We start from the raw sequence: 14,532 nt of genomic DNA, 5'->3' as shown, positions 1-14,532 counted from the left end.
CTTCACACCGGAAGAAGTTAAGCTACATTAAAGCTACCCTTACGAAAAATATAGTTTACTTAAGTAAAGTTAATTAGAAAAATATATAGTTAAGTTAAAAAATAAATTACAAAATAAAAACACTTTAGTTATTTATTTTTTGAATTTTACCCCTTTTCTCCCCAATTTCGTGGTTTCCAATTGTTTAGTAGCTACTATCTTGTCTCTTCGCTACAACTCCCATACGGGCTCGGGAGAGACAAAGGTTGAAAGTCATACGTCCTCCGATACACAACCCAACCAAGCCGCACTGCTTCTTAACACAGCACGCATCCAACCCGGAAGCCAGCCGCACCAATGTGTCGGAAACACTGTGCACCTGGCAACCTTGGTTAGCGCGCACTGCGCCTGGCCCGTCGCAGGAGTCGCTGGTGTGCGATGAGACAAGGATTTCCCTACCGGCCAAACCCTCCCTAACCCGGATGACGCTAGGCCAATTGTGCGTCGCCCCATGGACACGACAGAGCCTGGGCGCAAACCCAGAGTTTCTGGTGGCACAGCTGGCGATGCAGTACAGCGCCCTTAACCACTGCGCCACCCGGGAGGCACCTAGTTAACTAAAGTTCATTAGAAAAATAGTTCACTACTTCCAAACTATATTGTGGAAAAAATATCCAAATCTGAAATGTCATAGACTTCAAAAGAACCATCGCTCTGTAGTCAGATGTTAACAGAATGTGTGATTTAGCCGATTAAAACACAAAGCGAGCATTAGGTTTCAAGTGTGAATTGGGCAGGTCTGATGCCAAAAAATGAAATTCTTGCCTACGTCGCACATTTTTAGCAAGAAAAAGCAATTGTAGTTTTATTTCATTTAACCTTTATTTAACTAGGCAGATCATTTAATAAGAACAAATTCTTGTTTACAATGACGGCCTACCCACGCCAAACCCGGACAACGCTGGGCCAATTGTGCGCCGCCGTACTCCCAATCCCGGCTGGATGTGATGCAGCCTGGATTCGAACCAGGGACTCCGCGCCACTCGGCAGACTTCATTCCAGCAGTTAGCTACACCAATGTGGCATTAAATAAATTATTAACTACTGAAAAAAACTACCAAGATTTAAATTAATTTCAACTACCACCAAGATAATGCAATATGTAATTCAAATATTAGTTGAACTACAGGTAGTTCACTACTCCAACACTGCAATTAGCCAGGCCTGAGACACCACTGGCAGACTGCATCCATGACACAACAATTGCAGACACACAGCTCCATGAAAGTAGCCCCAAGAGGTACACACACCAACACTGACTTGCTTTAAATTATCCTCTCATTAGATCAGCCACATATTAAAAAGTATTCTATTAGAATGAGTCAAAAGGTCAGCCAATGTACAGTACCAGTCAGTCAATTCAAGGGTTCACTATTATTTCTATGTTGTAGAATAATGTTGAAAACAAAAACTAACACATGTAATCATGTAGTAACCAAAACAAAGGGTTATACAAGTCAAAATATATTTTATATTTGAGATTTACAAAGTAGCCACCCTTCACCTTTTTGACAACTTTACACACTATAGGCATTCTCTCAACCAGCTTCACCTGGAATGCTTTTCCAACAGTCTTGAAGGAGTTCTCACATATGCTGAGCACTTGTTGGCTGCTTTTCTTTAACGCCGTGGTCCAAACCATCCCAAACCATCTCAGTTGGGTTGAGATTGGGTGATTGTGGAGGTCATATGATGCAGCACTCCATCACTCTCCTTCTTGGTCAAATATCCATTACACAGCAATGACAGTGTTGGGTCATTGTCATGTTGAAAAATAAATGCCAGTGGGTCTAAGCGCAACCCAGATAGGATGGCGTATTGCTGCAGAATGCTTTGGTAGCCATGCTGGTTAAGTGTGCTTTGAATTCTAAATAAATCACCTACAGTGTCACCAGCAAAGCACCATCACACCTCCTCCTCCAAGCTTCACGGTGAGAACCACACATGCGGAGATCATCCGTTCACCAACTCTGTCTCACAAAGACAAGGAGGTTGGAACAAAAACATCTCAAATTCAGACTCATCAGATCAAAGGACAGATTTCCACCGGTATAATGTCCATTGCTCGTGTTTCTTGGCCCAAGCAAGTCTCTTCTCTTATTGGTGGTTTATTTGCTTATTTGAGCTGCCATAATATGGTATATTCTATATATTCTATTCTATATACCACCTCTACTTTGTCACAACACAACTGATTGTCTCAAACGCATAAAGGAAAGAAATTCCACAAATGAACTTTTAACAAGGCACACCTGTTAATTGAAATGCATTCCAGGTGACTACCTCATGACACTGGTTGAGAGAATGCCAAGAGTGTGCAAAGTTGTCAAAGGCAAAGGGTTGCTACTTTGAAGAATCTAAAATATATATTCATTCAACACTTTTTTTGGTTACTAGATGATTCTATATGTGTTATTTCATAGTTCGTCTTCACTAATATTCTACAATGTAGAAAATAGCAAAAATATAGAAAAACCCTTGAAGGAGTAGGCGTGTCCAAACTTTTGACTGGTACTCTATATCTTTCCCTTTCACGGATATGGATGAGATCCACATGACAAATGTACATTGAGAACTCAAACTCACATCAGTCAATAAAGCCTTTTGATACATTAATTTGAGAAGCATTATAAACTCAGCACAAAAAGAAACGTCCCTTTTTGAGGACCCATCTTTCAAAGATAATTCGTAAAAATCTAAATAACTTCACAGATCTTCATTGTAAAGGGTTTAAACACTGTTTCCCATGTTTGTTCAATGAACCATAAACAATTAATGAACATGCACCAGTGGAACGGTCGTTAAGACACTAACATCTTACAGACAGTAGGCAATTAAGATCACAGTTGTGAAAACTTAGGACACTAAAGAGGCCTTTCTACTGACTCTGAAAAACACTAAAAGAAAGATGCCCAGGGTCCCTGCTCATCTGCGTGAACGTGCCTTAGGCACGCTGCAAGGAGGCATGAGGACTACAAATGTGGCCAGGGCAATAAATTGCAATGTCCGTACTGTGAGACGCCTCTACAGGACGGACAGCTGATCATCCTCACAGTGGAAGACCATGTGTAATAACACCTGCACAGGATCGGTACATTCGAACATATTTTTATTTCACCTCTATTTAACCAGGTAGGCTAGCTGAGAACAAGTTCTCGTTTGCAACTGCGACCTACCCAAGATAAAGCAAAGCAGTTCGACACAGTTACACTTGGAATAAACAAACAATCAATAATACAGTAGAAAAATCTATATACAGCATGTGCAAATGAGGTAGGATAAGAGAGGTAAGGCAATAAATAGGCCATGGTGAAGTAATTACAATATAGCAATTAAACACTGGAATGGTAGGATGTGAAGAAGATGAATGTGCAAGTAGAGATACTGGGGTGCAAAGGAGCAAGGTAAATAAATCAATACAGAATGGGGATGAGGTAGATTGGATGGGCTATTTACAGATGAGCTATGTACAGGTGCAGTGATCTGTAAGCTGCTCTGACAGCTGGTGCTTAAAGTTAGTGAGGGAGGTAAGAGTCTTCAGCTTCAGAGATTTTTGCAGCTCGTTCCAGTCATTGGCAGCAGAGAACTGGAAGGAGAGGAGGCCAAAGGAAGAATTGGCTTTGGGGGTGACCAGTGAAATATACCTTTGGAGCGTGTGCTACTGGTGGGTCCTGCTATGGTGACCAGTGAGCTGCAATAATAATAATAATAATAATAATATCCCATTTAGCAGACGCTTTTGTCCAAAGCGACTTACAAGTCGGCTGGGGCCACTACTTTCACATATGGGTGGTCCCAGCGGGAATCGAACCCACGACGCTTGGCGTTGCAAGCGCCATGCTCTACCGACTGAGCCACACAGGTGGGGCTTTACCTAACAGAGACTTGTAGATGACCAGGAGCCAGTGGGTTTGACGCCGAGTATGAAGCGAGGGCTAGCCAAAGCATACAGGTCGCAGTGGTGGGTAGTATATGGGGCTTTGGTGACAAAACTGATTGCACTGTGATAGACTGCATCCAATTTGTTGAGTAGAGTGTTGGAGGCTATTTTGTACATCACACCTGTGGGACAGGTACAGGATGGTAACAACAACTGCCCAAGTCACACCAGGAACGCACAATCCCTCCATCAGTGCTCAAACTGTCCACAATAAGCTGAGAGGCGCTGGACTGAGGGCTTGTAGGTCTGTTGTAAGGCAGGTCCTCACCAGACATCACCGGCAACAACATCTCCTGTGGGCACAAACCAAAAGTCGCTGGACCAGACAGGACTGGCAAAAAGTGCTCCTTACTGACGAGTCGCATTGTCGTTTCACCAGGGGTGATGGTTGGATTTGCATTTATCGTCAAAGGAATGAGCGTTACACCGAGGCCTGTACTCTGGAGCGGGATCGATTTTGAGGTGGAGAGTCCGTCATGGTCTGGGGCGTGTGTCACAGCATCATCAGATTGAGCTTGTCGTCATTGCAGGCAATCTCAACGATGTGCGTTACAGGGAAGATATTCTCCTCCCTCATGTGGTACCCTTCCTGCAGGATCATCCTTACATTACCCTCCAGCATGACAATGCCACCAGCCATTCTGAGCGTGATTTCCTGCAAGACAGGAATGTCAGTGTTCTGCCATGGCCAGCCCAGATCTCAATCCTATTGAGCATGTCTGGGACCTGTTGGATCGGAGGGTGAGGGCTAGGGCCATTACAGCCAGAAATGTCCGGAAACTTGCAGGTGCCTTGGTGAAAGAGTGGGGTAACATCTCACAGCAAGAACTGGCAAATCTGTTTTCAGTCCATGAGGAGATGCACTGCAGTACTTAACACTGCTGGTGGCCACACCAGATACTGACTGACTTGATTTTGACACACACCCCCCCCCCCCCACCTTTGTTCAGGGACACATTATTTAATTTCTGTTAGTCACATGTCTGTGGAACTTGTTCAGTTTATGTCTCAGTTGTTGAATCTTATGTTCATACAAATATTTACACGTTAAATTTGCTGAAATTAAATGCAATTGACAGTGAGAGGACGTTTCTTTTTTTGCTGAGTTTATGATTCAAGCCGATGACTCATTTTAAATCACATAATGGTGAGTCTTAAAACCAACCCCATCTAATAATCTATTCTTCTGACAATAGATTATGTTTTGTCCTTAGTGGCTACACTGATCCTTCCGTAGAGATTGACTCGGTTTGTTTTGAAACTCATTCCCGTCTATGACTAGATTTTCTTCACCTTCTCTCGACACTCCCCAGATGCCCACTACCATGAAAACCAATCTGCTTCACCACATCAAGACAGAAAGTCAACATCCTCCCCATCTCTTACACCTTTGAAATCCCCCACACATTTCTAGATATGGAGTAGAAGGAGAAGTGAGAGAGTGGATTATCAAAATTAGGAAGGAGCAGTAAGGAATATTTCCGATGCAAACTAACAGCAGGACAAAAAGCATCTAGACAAGCAACAGGTTTGCTAACCGTTCTCCTTCTCCTCTCCGATGCACTTGCTGATAGACTCTGGGAGGCCGAGGCTGGCTGCGGTGGGCATGGGCCCCAGGAGGGAGGCCAGTGATGGGCCTCTGCGTGGAGGTCTCTCCTCCTGCCCCTCTCCATCCTCCTCTCCAGAGATCACCTGGTCACACAGCTCCTTATTGAGGTGCTGGGCCACAGCCTTTAGCTCCTCGTCCTCCCTCTCCTCCCCATCAGGAAGAGATATTTCATCGTCCTCTTCCTCCTGGGGGCCTAGGAGAGGTGGAGAGAAAGAGCAAGACATCCAAATAAAATCCTATAAATCCTACATGCAATGACATTTCTTAATTAAACTGATAAAACTAAATGATGCAGAGAACAAGTAAAGAGACTGACATTGCATTTCAGGGCAGATTGATTTAGTCGCTGTTGTGGCTGATTATGAAAATAATTTAAACTGTATGACATCTGTGTTTTCAATTAAGTCAAGAGTCCTTCATGTAGTTATGGGTGAATCTATCAACCCGGCTAATGAGACAAGGCACCTTATAAAAGAAGCACCTGGTTTAATTCTACGGTACCATCAAGCTGTCAAAGTATCATCATGACGACTGCTCTCTTAGTGTTGATAAAAGCCCAGTGTGTGTGTGTGTTATAATTGTGCTTCCCAGGCCCTGCAGAAGAGCAACAGCCCTACATCACGCTGACAGACAGCCAGCGGCCCCTCTACAGAAGGCGTGCAGAGATTAAGAATGAAATGCAACACAATCAGCTAGGGGGGCACAGATGGTTGGAGGGGGTTTAGCGCATCACAGTTAGATGGCAAATGTGCGTCATCATAACATTCTCATTTGCACTGAGTGAACAATTTTTTTTTATTCCTGAGTATTTAGATAAATGGAAGTTTCAGGCTCGAGCGACAGACTGGCAGCATAGTGAGATACACCCCCTCCCAGGGGGTCTAACTAGAGGACTTGCATGGCTGCTGAGCACAACCTTTGTGTCGTACCGTGTTTTACACAGGAGGCGTACATCCCTCTCAACTTGGGCCGGCTCTGCTCCAGCTCCATCTCAATCTCATCTTGGTACTCATGGATTTCACCTGTTGAGATAAAATCCAGACAACTCTGTAAAGTCAGAGTGGAGTCGGCAATCTCTGTACTTTTCTTTTTTTTGGTTGTCACTTGACTAGACATTTTTCATAAACGTACCTTGAACATCATCAATCTTCTTCTCCAATTCTTCCTCAAGCTAGAAGGAAAAAAACGAAATATCAGGGTGTGAATGTAAAAAACAGCAGTGCCATATTGAGACAAATCACCAGTTAAAACATAGGACAAGATAAATAAGGTGGTACGGTTGTATCCTTCCTGCAGTTCCTCACCAGCTTCATTCTTTTCTTCCTCTGGCCAGCGATGAAAGAGGGCGGGTCACACTCCTCGTCAAGATCCACTTTCATAAATTCCTCAATGGTCAGCTGGCTGGTGGGTGTGTCCTCAAACTCATTCAATCTGAACCATGAGAAGGAAAAGATTCAGCATACTCTTCATATAGATGACGGAGAACATGCCAGGCTAAACCTAATTCATTTGGAAGATGCTGTAATGTGCTTTTCAAGCAGCGCTCACCTCTTTCGTAGTGTGGCCTCGCACACCTTCACTACACTAATGATTTCTTTGATGGTACGGCGGAACTCGTGCATGCGAGCAGCGACCAACAGGGCTGAGAACAAAAACACACAGGTGAAATACTCCGCCACAGAAACAAACCTTGCCGACAAGTTTAATATCCACATATATTTTCCAATTTACCGACCAATTGTTGTAATATTCACGTTATAATAATCTATTAATGTTGGTAGAACATGTAGCGCTTGCAATGCCAGGTTTGTCGTTTCAATTCCCACAAGGGAACAGTGTGAAAATGAATGCACTCACTCTGGATACGAGCGTCATCTAAATTACTAAAATGTAAATCATCTAAGCCATTAGATAAATCATCAATTCAGTAGTACTGTAACCCATGTTTTATGTAACTGACAGTAGCAAGGTCTGTTTGAAGATGGATGTAAGGTTCTGTTCTTACGCAAGTAGTTTGAATGGTCTTTGTTGTTTCAGTAGCCTGCTTTTAGAAATCCCATGGTCTCTCACACACATTCACTTAATATTGAGTAACAAGTTCTAAACTTCTCTTTCCTCTATGTAAGTGAATCCTCTACATGATTAATGATAAGCAATTCATTAATCTGATATTGCAGCTGAGGAAAAGCAAGAAAGGCAGAAAAGTGGAACCAGGAACATAAATGTCCACATGCCTGAGGAAGTTGGTTCTTCAGTTTCAGGATGTCTTGCCAGTAATACATCTAAGCAGGGAGTGTTCTGTTCAGGTCAAGTAAGTAGGGAACAGACTGTAGTACATTGTCACTAATTGGAGCCTCTGTGGTTACTTATGAGTGTTACCTGTGATTAGGGGGTCACCTATGATCGAAGTTCGCATGATCTGAGCTATGATTACAGATCCCTGTGGCGAGCGATACCAGTTGACATGGTTACCTGTAGTTTCTGTTATTCATGATAAGGACTAGCCTACCTGCGATTGTGGTGGTAACCTGTGGTGTGGTTTACCTGAGCTCATTGTTACCTGCGCCACACAGTCCTGAGGGTCTCCGTCCCGTGTGCATCCAGTCCCTTTTCATCCTCTGCAGCAGTCGCAGTGCTGTCATGGACACCTCATGGTTCTTCTCTCCAAACTCCAGCATGTGGGCAAAGCGAGGGATGTACAGGCAGGGGTCTAGAATGGGAGATTGAGAAACTGAGATCCAACCCAGACAAGCAACATTATTATGCTAATATATGAATTACAGATGTCTAAATGGTGTACAGCAGGGTACTGTTTACAACTCTGTAGACATTGATCAGAAAGTGATGTGTCTTCTTTAATGAAAAAGTCAATATTATTAGATACACTCATATTATTTCCAGTGGAAGACATTGTGACCAATAAGGACGAATACTTCTACACTGCATTCGCAATCCAAACTACCTTAACTCCTGCCTTTCCATCATCCGAAGCAAACTAGTGACATTCAATCTCCATCACGTCAATTTAAATGTGTCGTTTCTCCTTTTTATGCACTTTGTGATTATTTTCTGTAATGAAAAGCACTATACAAGTTAAGGTTATTACTGTAGAATCAAATGACCCATTTGGCAGTGGCAGAGCCTTCTGTTGGAAAGCTGGAATACATTCAGTTGCCAAACGTTGCATATAAAAATGCCATGAAAAGAGCTGACATGATTCCTTATTCTACTTGTCAGGGAGGGATATTTTTCTCTACAAAGAAATAGGCTATATCTGAACGTTCCAAAACGTTGCATCCTGCTGAATGCACTCCGAGTAGAGCAGGCTGCTGGTAATAGGATATGGTAGGAGCCCAACCCCCATCTCCAAATCTAACATGTCTCCTGGGCTGGCTCTAGTCAAGTCACTACAAAGCAAACTTCAGGAATGGTCCCCTCTAATCTAACGCGGCAACATTCAGCCAAGGTAAACAGAAGTGCGGTCTTCTGCTGTCAAAGCTTTTGCTCGTGGCTTGCATCCAGTGGAAATAAAGTGGTGCGGCTGATGTTACTTAAACAATGCAAAACAGGATCAAACAAAGCTCAACTAATTCTGCATCAAACTTTCTCATTTCTGACGAGTGGAGATATTACAAAAGTAAACCAATCGGACATTAAATTACGAATGGTTTAAATCCAAATTAAGCAGTGATTACGCATAGGCTATAATCGGTCATTTAAATGCATGTATAATTTACATCAGAAACAAGGACGTGGATATATATTTTTTTGAGTTGGAAAAAGAAACAATATTTTCACTAAGAGTTTGTGCGATCTCAGTCCGATGCTTAATGTCCATATTTGGACTTCGCATTGAATTCATGCTGCATTCGTAACCAAGTGGGAATTGACCATATAGGACAGGAAAATTTCAATAGAAAAATCCTCCAACTGGTAATTACTAGTTGAGAGCTCGTCTATCATCCTGAGCTCCCACTTCTCCTACATGCTAACATCACCTACTAAGGAAATTAGCTTGCACGCCTCCAACTCAATCATCAAATTTGCGGACGACACCACAGTGGTAGGCTTGATTACCAACAACGACGAGACGGCCTACAGGGACCATTGGGGTGTAGTGTCAGGAAAATAACCTCACACTCAATGTCAACAAAACTAAGGAGATGATTGTGGACTTCAGGCAACAGCAGAGGGAGCACCCCCGTATCCACATTGACGGGACGGTAGTGGAGAGGGTAGTAAGTTTTAAGTTCCTCGGCGTACACATCACGGACAAACTGAATTGGTCCACCCACACAGACAGCGTTGTGAAGAAGGCGCAGCAGCACCTCTTCAACCTCGGGAGGCTGAAGAAGTTTGGCTTGTCACCAAAAACACAACCAACTTCTACAGATGCACAATCGAGAGCATCCTGTCGGGCTATATCACTGCCTGGTACGGCAACTGCTCCGCCCACAACCCGTAAGGCTCTCCAGAGGATAGTGAGGTCTGCACAACGCATCACCTGGGGCAAACTACCTGCCCTCCAGGACAGCGACACCACCCGATGTCACAGGAAGGCCATAAAGATCATCAAGGACAACAACCACCCGAGCCACTGCCTGTTCACCCCGGTCAGTACAGGTGCATCAAAGCAGGGACCGAGAGACTGAAAAACAGCTTCTATCTCAAGGCCATCAGACTGTTAAACAGCCACCAATAACATTGAGTGACTGCTGCCAACATACTGACTCAACACCAGCCACTTTAATAATGGAAATTGATGTAAAAAATGTATCCCTAGCCACTTTAAACAATTCCACTTAATATAATGTTTACATAGCCTATATTACTCATCTCATATGTATATACTGTACTCTATATCATCTACTGCATCTTTATGTAATACATGTATAACTAGCCACTTTAAACTATGCCTCTGTTTACATACCCTACATTACTCATCTCATATGTATATACTGTACTCGATACCGTCTACTGCATCTTGCCTATGCCGTTCTGTACCATCACTCATTCATATATCTTTATGTACATATTCTTTATCCCTTTAAACTTGTGTGTATAAGGTAGTAGTTTTGGAATTGTTAGGTTAGATTACTCATTGGTTATTACTGCATTGTCGGAACTAGAAGCACAAGCAGTTCGCTACACTCGCATTAACATCTGCTGTGACATAAAATTTGAGCTTGATAACAGCATTTTCGGCAGTTAAATACAACAAAACATTTATACAAACCAATCTATTAATATGGTATTTTAACTCTAATTTGTTTACAAACACGCTTGGTGTACTTTTAGTTCATGGTTTATATTGCTTGTTGGCCATTAGCCAATTGGCGTTTCTCAATTACTTCATAGCACGTGAATGCATCCAACTGGTATTTACGACTTCGCAACTGGTAAATTACCACCTCCCACTTAGTTACAAACGCAGCATTTCTGAGAGCTGGTCAGAGGCTTGGAGGAGGCGCTTCTGACGTTGACGGTATGCGTAAATCTGATTTGTTGTTGGCAGCGAGCTGGGCGTCCGAGATGATTATATCAAATAAAATATAAAAAAATTCACTGCAACTAAAACGCCAGACCCGACAAATTACAATTCACATCGTATCCACACATCAGCTAAGGAGGAACCCGCGCCTTTTCCTCGTTGATAAGTAGCTTTTGGAGAAAAACATCTGCCAGGATTTGCGCAGGAAAACAGCGAACTACAAGCGAGCAACGATGATCTGTATTTACCATCAGCACAAAAAAGGGAAACAATACGTTTCGAGGAGAGCTCAGTGGCAATAGAGGATGAAATGAGAAAGGAGTATACTGCTTGAACTTGTTATGCAACCTCAATCACTGGACTGATATTTTGTATGTTTCTCTTACAATTGATTCGGGGTTCGTAAGACTTCTTAATCGCTGAATTTATGCAACATTTGCATCTAAAGGTCACGATTTGTGTATCAATTGTCAACGCAGATTAATAGTAGATCCTGGAGTTCGTGGTTTATTTTTAGGGAAAGGGCCAACGCTTTGTGTGCCGATGCCAACGGCAGATTGCAGGTTGCTCCATCATGGTCGGATCATGAAGTGTCTGACTTTTTTACTCTTACTTCCAGAAACACTGAAAAAGTCTAAAACGACTGGGAAACACAAAGGCAGGTTACCAGTATGCTATGAGATTCTAACCCTGTCCTTGAAGAAGAAGATGGCTGCAGAACTGTACCCTGCGACCAACAACGGTACTACGGTGACCGGCACTGACAAGAAAAGCAATGTGCAGGTCACCCAGTCAACAACCACTGCAACAACACCGACCACCCAGCAAAACATAAACAACAACAACGTCGAACCTCCGAGCTGGCAGTCCTCGCACCCCACGCTACGGGAGAGGTACTCAGCTTCTTACTTACATCAAATTATTTCGATTTAGTTCAAATATGGCTATTGTAAACCAAGTCAATGTCCATAATTGGAATCACACTTTATAATGCTCCATTGTGTAGGGCAGGTTATAATATTGTCTTGCAAAAGCCTTTTATGGAATAGCCCAAGTTGTCATATCTTATTGACAAATTTCCTCCCTTCTAGGAACGCCTTGATGTTCAACAATGAACTCATGGCCGATATCCATTTCATTGTTGGTCCCTTCGGGGAATCTAAGAAAGTGCCAGCGCACAAGGTAAGCTCCCTCTCTATTTGGAGAAATAAGTTGACTTTTCTGAACCATCACGCCTCTGATGAGTGACTAATCATGTGTCCGTTTCCTTTCCCTCCAGTATGTGCTGGCAGTGGGTAGCTCGGTCTTCTGTGCCATGTTTTACGGGGATCTTGCAGAGGAGTCGCCCGAAATCCATATCCCAGATGTAGAACCTGCTGCTTTTCTAATTCTGCTGAAGTAAGCCACTCACTCCTCATATTAAACATGACCAGTACAATGTCACTTCAAAATAAATTCAAAGTAAGACAAGTGCCAAAATGCTAGATCAAAAGGGCACTGGGAGCACTGTAGAGAACTGTAATTGCTTGTTTCTCTGCGGTTTGTTCATCTTGAAACATTTCTCTTTCAAAGCCAATGATTTACCCAGAAGGAATAAGCAGTCTAGAGGATAATTACTTTTTGTTGATACTATAACAATTCGTCATCCACGCCAATGCAATGAAACGTTGCTGCTTTTTATCCACTTGGGAGAATAGTGGAAGCTGTGCCAAGTCCACATCCTATTTTCCTAGAAGGAATAGCCGTCATGAATTCTCCACGTGCTGATTTGCCTTCTTTACTAAACTAGAATCTCATTCTATTCCTCCATTTTGTCCCCTTCAGGTACATGTACAGTGATGCAATAGACCTGGAGGCTGACACCGTGCTGGCCACCCTGTACGCTGCCAAGAAGTACATTGTACCCGCCCTGGCCAAGGCCTGCGTCAGCTTCCTGGAGACTAGCCTGGAGGCCAAGAACGCCTGTGTGCTGTTGTCCCAGAGCCGTCTGTTTGAGGAGCCTGAGCTGACGCGGCGCTGCTGGGAGGTGATTGATGCGCAGGCAGAGCTGGCCCTGGGCGCAGAGGGCTTCTGTGAGATTGACCTGCAGACCCTGGAGATCATCCTGCAGAGAGAGACCCTCAACACCAAGGAGGTGGTGGTCTTTGATGCTGTCATGAGTTGGGCCACAGCAGAGTGTAAGAGGCAAGGACTGGGAGAAACCACCCGCAACAAGAGATCTGTCCTGGGCAAGGCGCTCTACCTGGTGCGCATCCCCACTATGACCCTGGAAGAGTTCGCTGATGGGGCAGCCCAGTCAGACATCCTGACACTGGAGGAGACGCATGACGTCTTCCTGTGGTACACAGCGGCCACCAAGCCCAAATTGGACTTCCCACTGGCACAGAGGCAGGGCCTGGCACCCCAGAAGTGCCACCGCTTCCAGTCGTCAGCCTACCGGAGCAACCAGTGGCGCTACAGGGGCCGCTGTGACAGCATCCAGTTCGCAGTGGACAAGCGGATCTTTATTGCTGGACTGGGCCTGTACGGGTCAAGTGGTGGGAAGGCAGAGTACAGCGTCAAGATTGAACTGAAGCGTCAACGGGTGACCCTAGCACAGAACCTGACCAAGTTTGTATCGGACGGATCAAGCAGTACATTTTCTGTATGGTTTGAAAACCCGGTTCAGGTGGAGCAGGATGTCTTCTATACGGTGAGTGCCGTGCTGGACGGGAATGAGTTGAGCTATTTCGGCCAGGAGGGCATGACAGAGGTACAGTGTGGAAAAGTGACATTTCAGTTCCAGTGCTCCTCAGACAGTACCAACGGGACTGGGGTGCAGGGGGGACAGATCCCAGAGCTGGTATTCTATGCATAAACTCAACTGGTCATAACAGACAAGTAGAGGACATATGGACTGTACATCCATGTGTTTAAGCCTTCTAAATAATGTAGCATTAAGACACTACGGTATGTCACTAAACAAAATACTATTTTTAAGTGAAGGAATGCTGTTATTTATTTTAAACGTATTTTAATTATTAACTGCATAAAGCAGTCCCTTGTAAAAAGTCGTATTGCACTTGTGGACAGCCTCTGCAATGTTTTTTTTTGTACATAAAGTACAGTTATATGGTTTGCAGCTTGATGCTGATCAATCCTGATGTTCTGTGCGAGAGCTTATGAACCTGCAGAAAATCATAAAAGTTATGCGAGATAAGCCACAGATGTTGCTGCTCATCATTATATAACTTGCTTGCATGTGTGAAATTTGTTTGAGGGGTTATTTTGTTGTTAGAGCACCCTCTAGGTACACAGATGAGTGCTACAGGCAAGTTGGTAAAAGTGATGTGGTCAAACCTTCATGACGCCTTTGTTGGAGCAAAGTCACTAATTTGACCACATAAGTGGTAAATAGGTTTGGTTCTCAGTAGCAAGACAACACTTAAAACAACAGCATTTCTCCAAAAAAGA

At 43.7% G+C, this 14,532-nt stretch overlaps 2 protein-coding genes across 5 annotated transcripts in view; one reads left to right on the top strand and one right to left on the bottom strand.

Annotated features, from left to right (window-relative positions):
- The window catches only part of brf1a (BRF1 RNA polymerase III transcription initiation factor subunit a), a 61,718-nt gene that overhangs the window by 31,237 nt on the left and 15,949 nt on the right, over nt 1-14,532 (bottom strand). For both annotated transcript variants that reach the window (XM_064953650.1, XM_064953651.1), the window contains exons 7-12: nt 8,149-8,298; nt 7,137-7,230; nt 6,893-7,019; nt 6,720-6,759; nt 6,518-6,610; nt 5,518-5,781 (exon numbers count right to left, since the gene is read on the bottom strand). In XM_064953650.1, coding sequence (XP_064809722.1) covers nt 5,518-5,781; nt 6,518-6,610; nt 6,720-6,759; nt 6,893-7,019; nt 7,137-7,230; nt 8,149-8,298 — 768 coding nt within the window. The remainder of the gene's footprint in view (nt 1-5,517; nt 5,782-6,517; nt 6,611-6,719; nt 6,760-6,892; nt 7,020-7,136; nt 7,231-8,148; nt 8,299-14,532) is intronic.
- Nucleotides 11,092-14,282, top strand: LOC135525790 (BTB/POZ domain-containing protein 6-B-like). 3 transcript variants are annotated; one of them, XM_064953654.1, is made up of 5 exons: nt 11,093-11,450; nt 11,699-11,972; nt 12,171-12,261; nt 12,359-12,477; nt 12,904-14,282. In XM_064953654.1, the coding sequence occupies exons 2-5, from the start codon at nt 11,788-11,790 to the stop codon at nt 13,934-13,936; spliced, it is 1,428 nt and encodes a 475-aa protein (XP_064809726.1). In that variant the 5' UTR covers nt 11,093-11,450; nt 11,699-11,787; the 3' UTR covers nt 13,937-14,282. The 3 variants fall into 3 exon arrangements, with proteins under 3 accessions (XP_064809724.1, XP_064809726.1, XP_064809725.1); XM_064953653.1 differs by having other exon boundaries at nt 11,093-11,477; XM_064953652.1 differs by having other exon boundaries at nt 11,092-11,972.

This window comes from Oncorhynchus masou, chromosome 32 (genome assembly GCF_036934945.1).
Source record: "Oncorhynchus masou masou isolate Uvic2021 chromosome 32, UVic_Omas_1.1, whole genome shotgun sequence".
In the NCBI taxonomy this organism is placed as follows: Eukaryota; Metazoa; Chordata; class Actinopteri; order Salmoniformes; family Salmonidae; genus Oncorhynchus; species Oncorhynchus masou.
The sequence above is the reverse complement of the archived record's forward strand: the minus strand, read 5'-3'. Positions and strand labels throughout refer to the sequence as shown.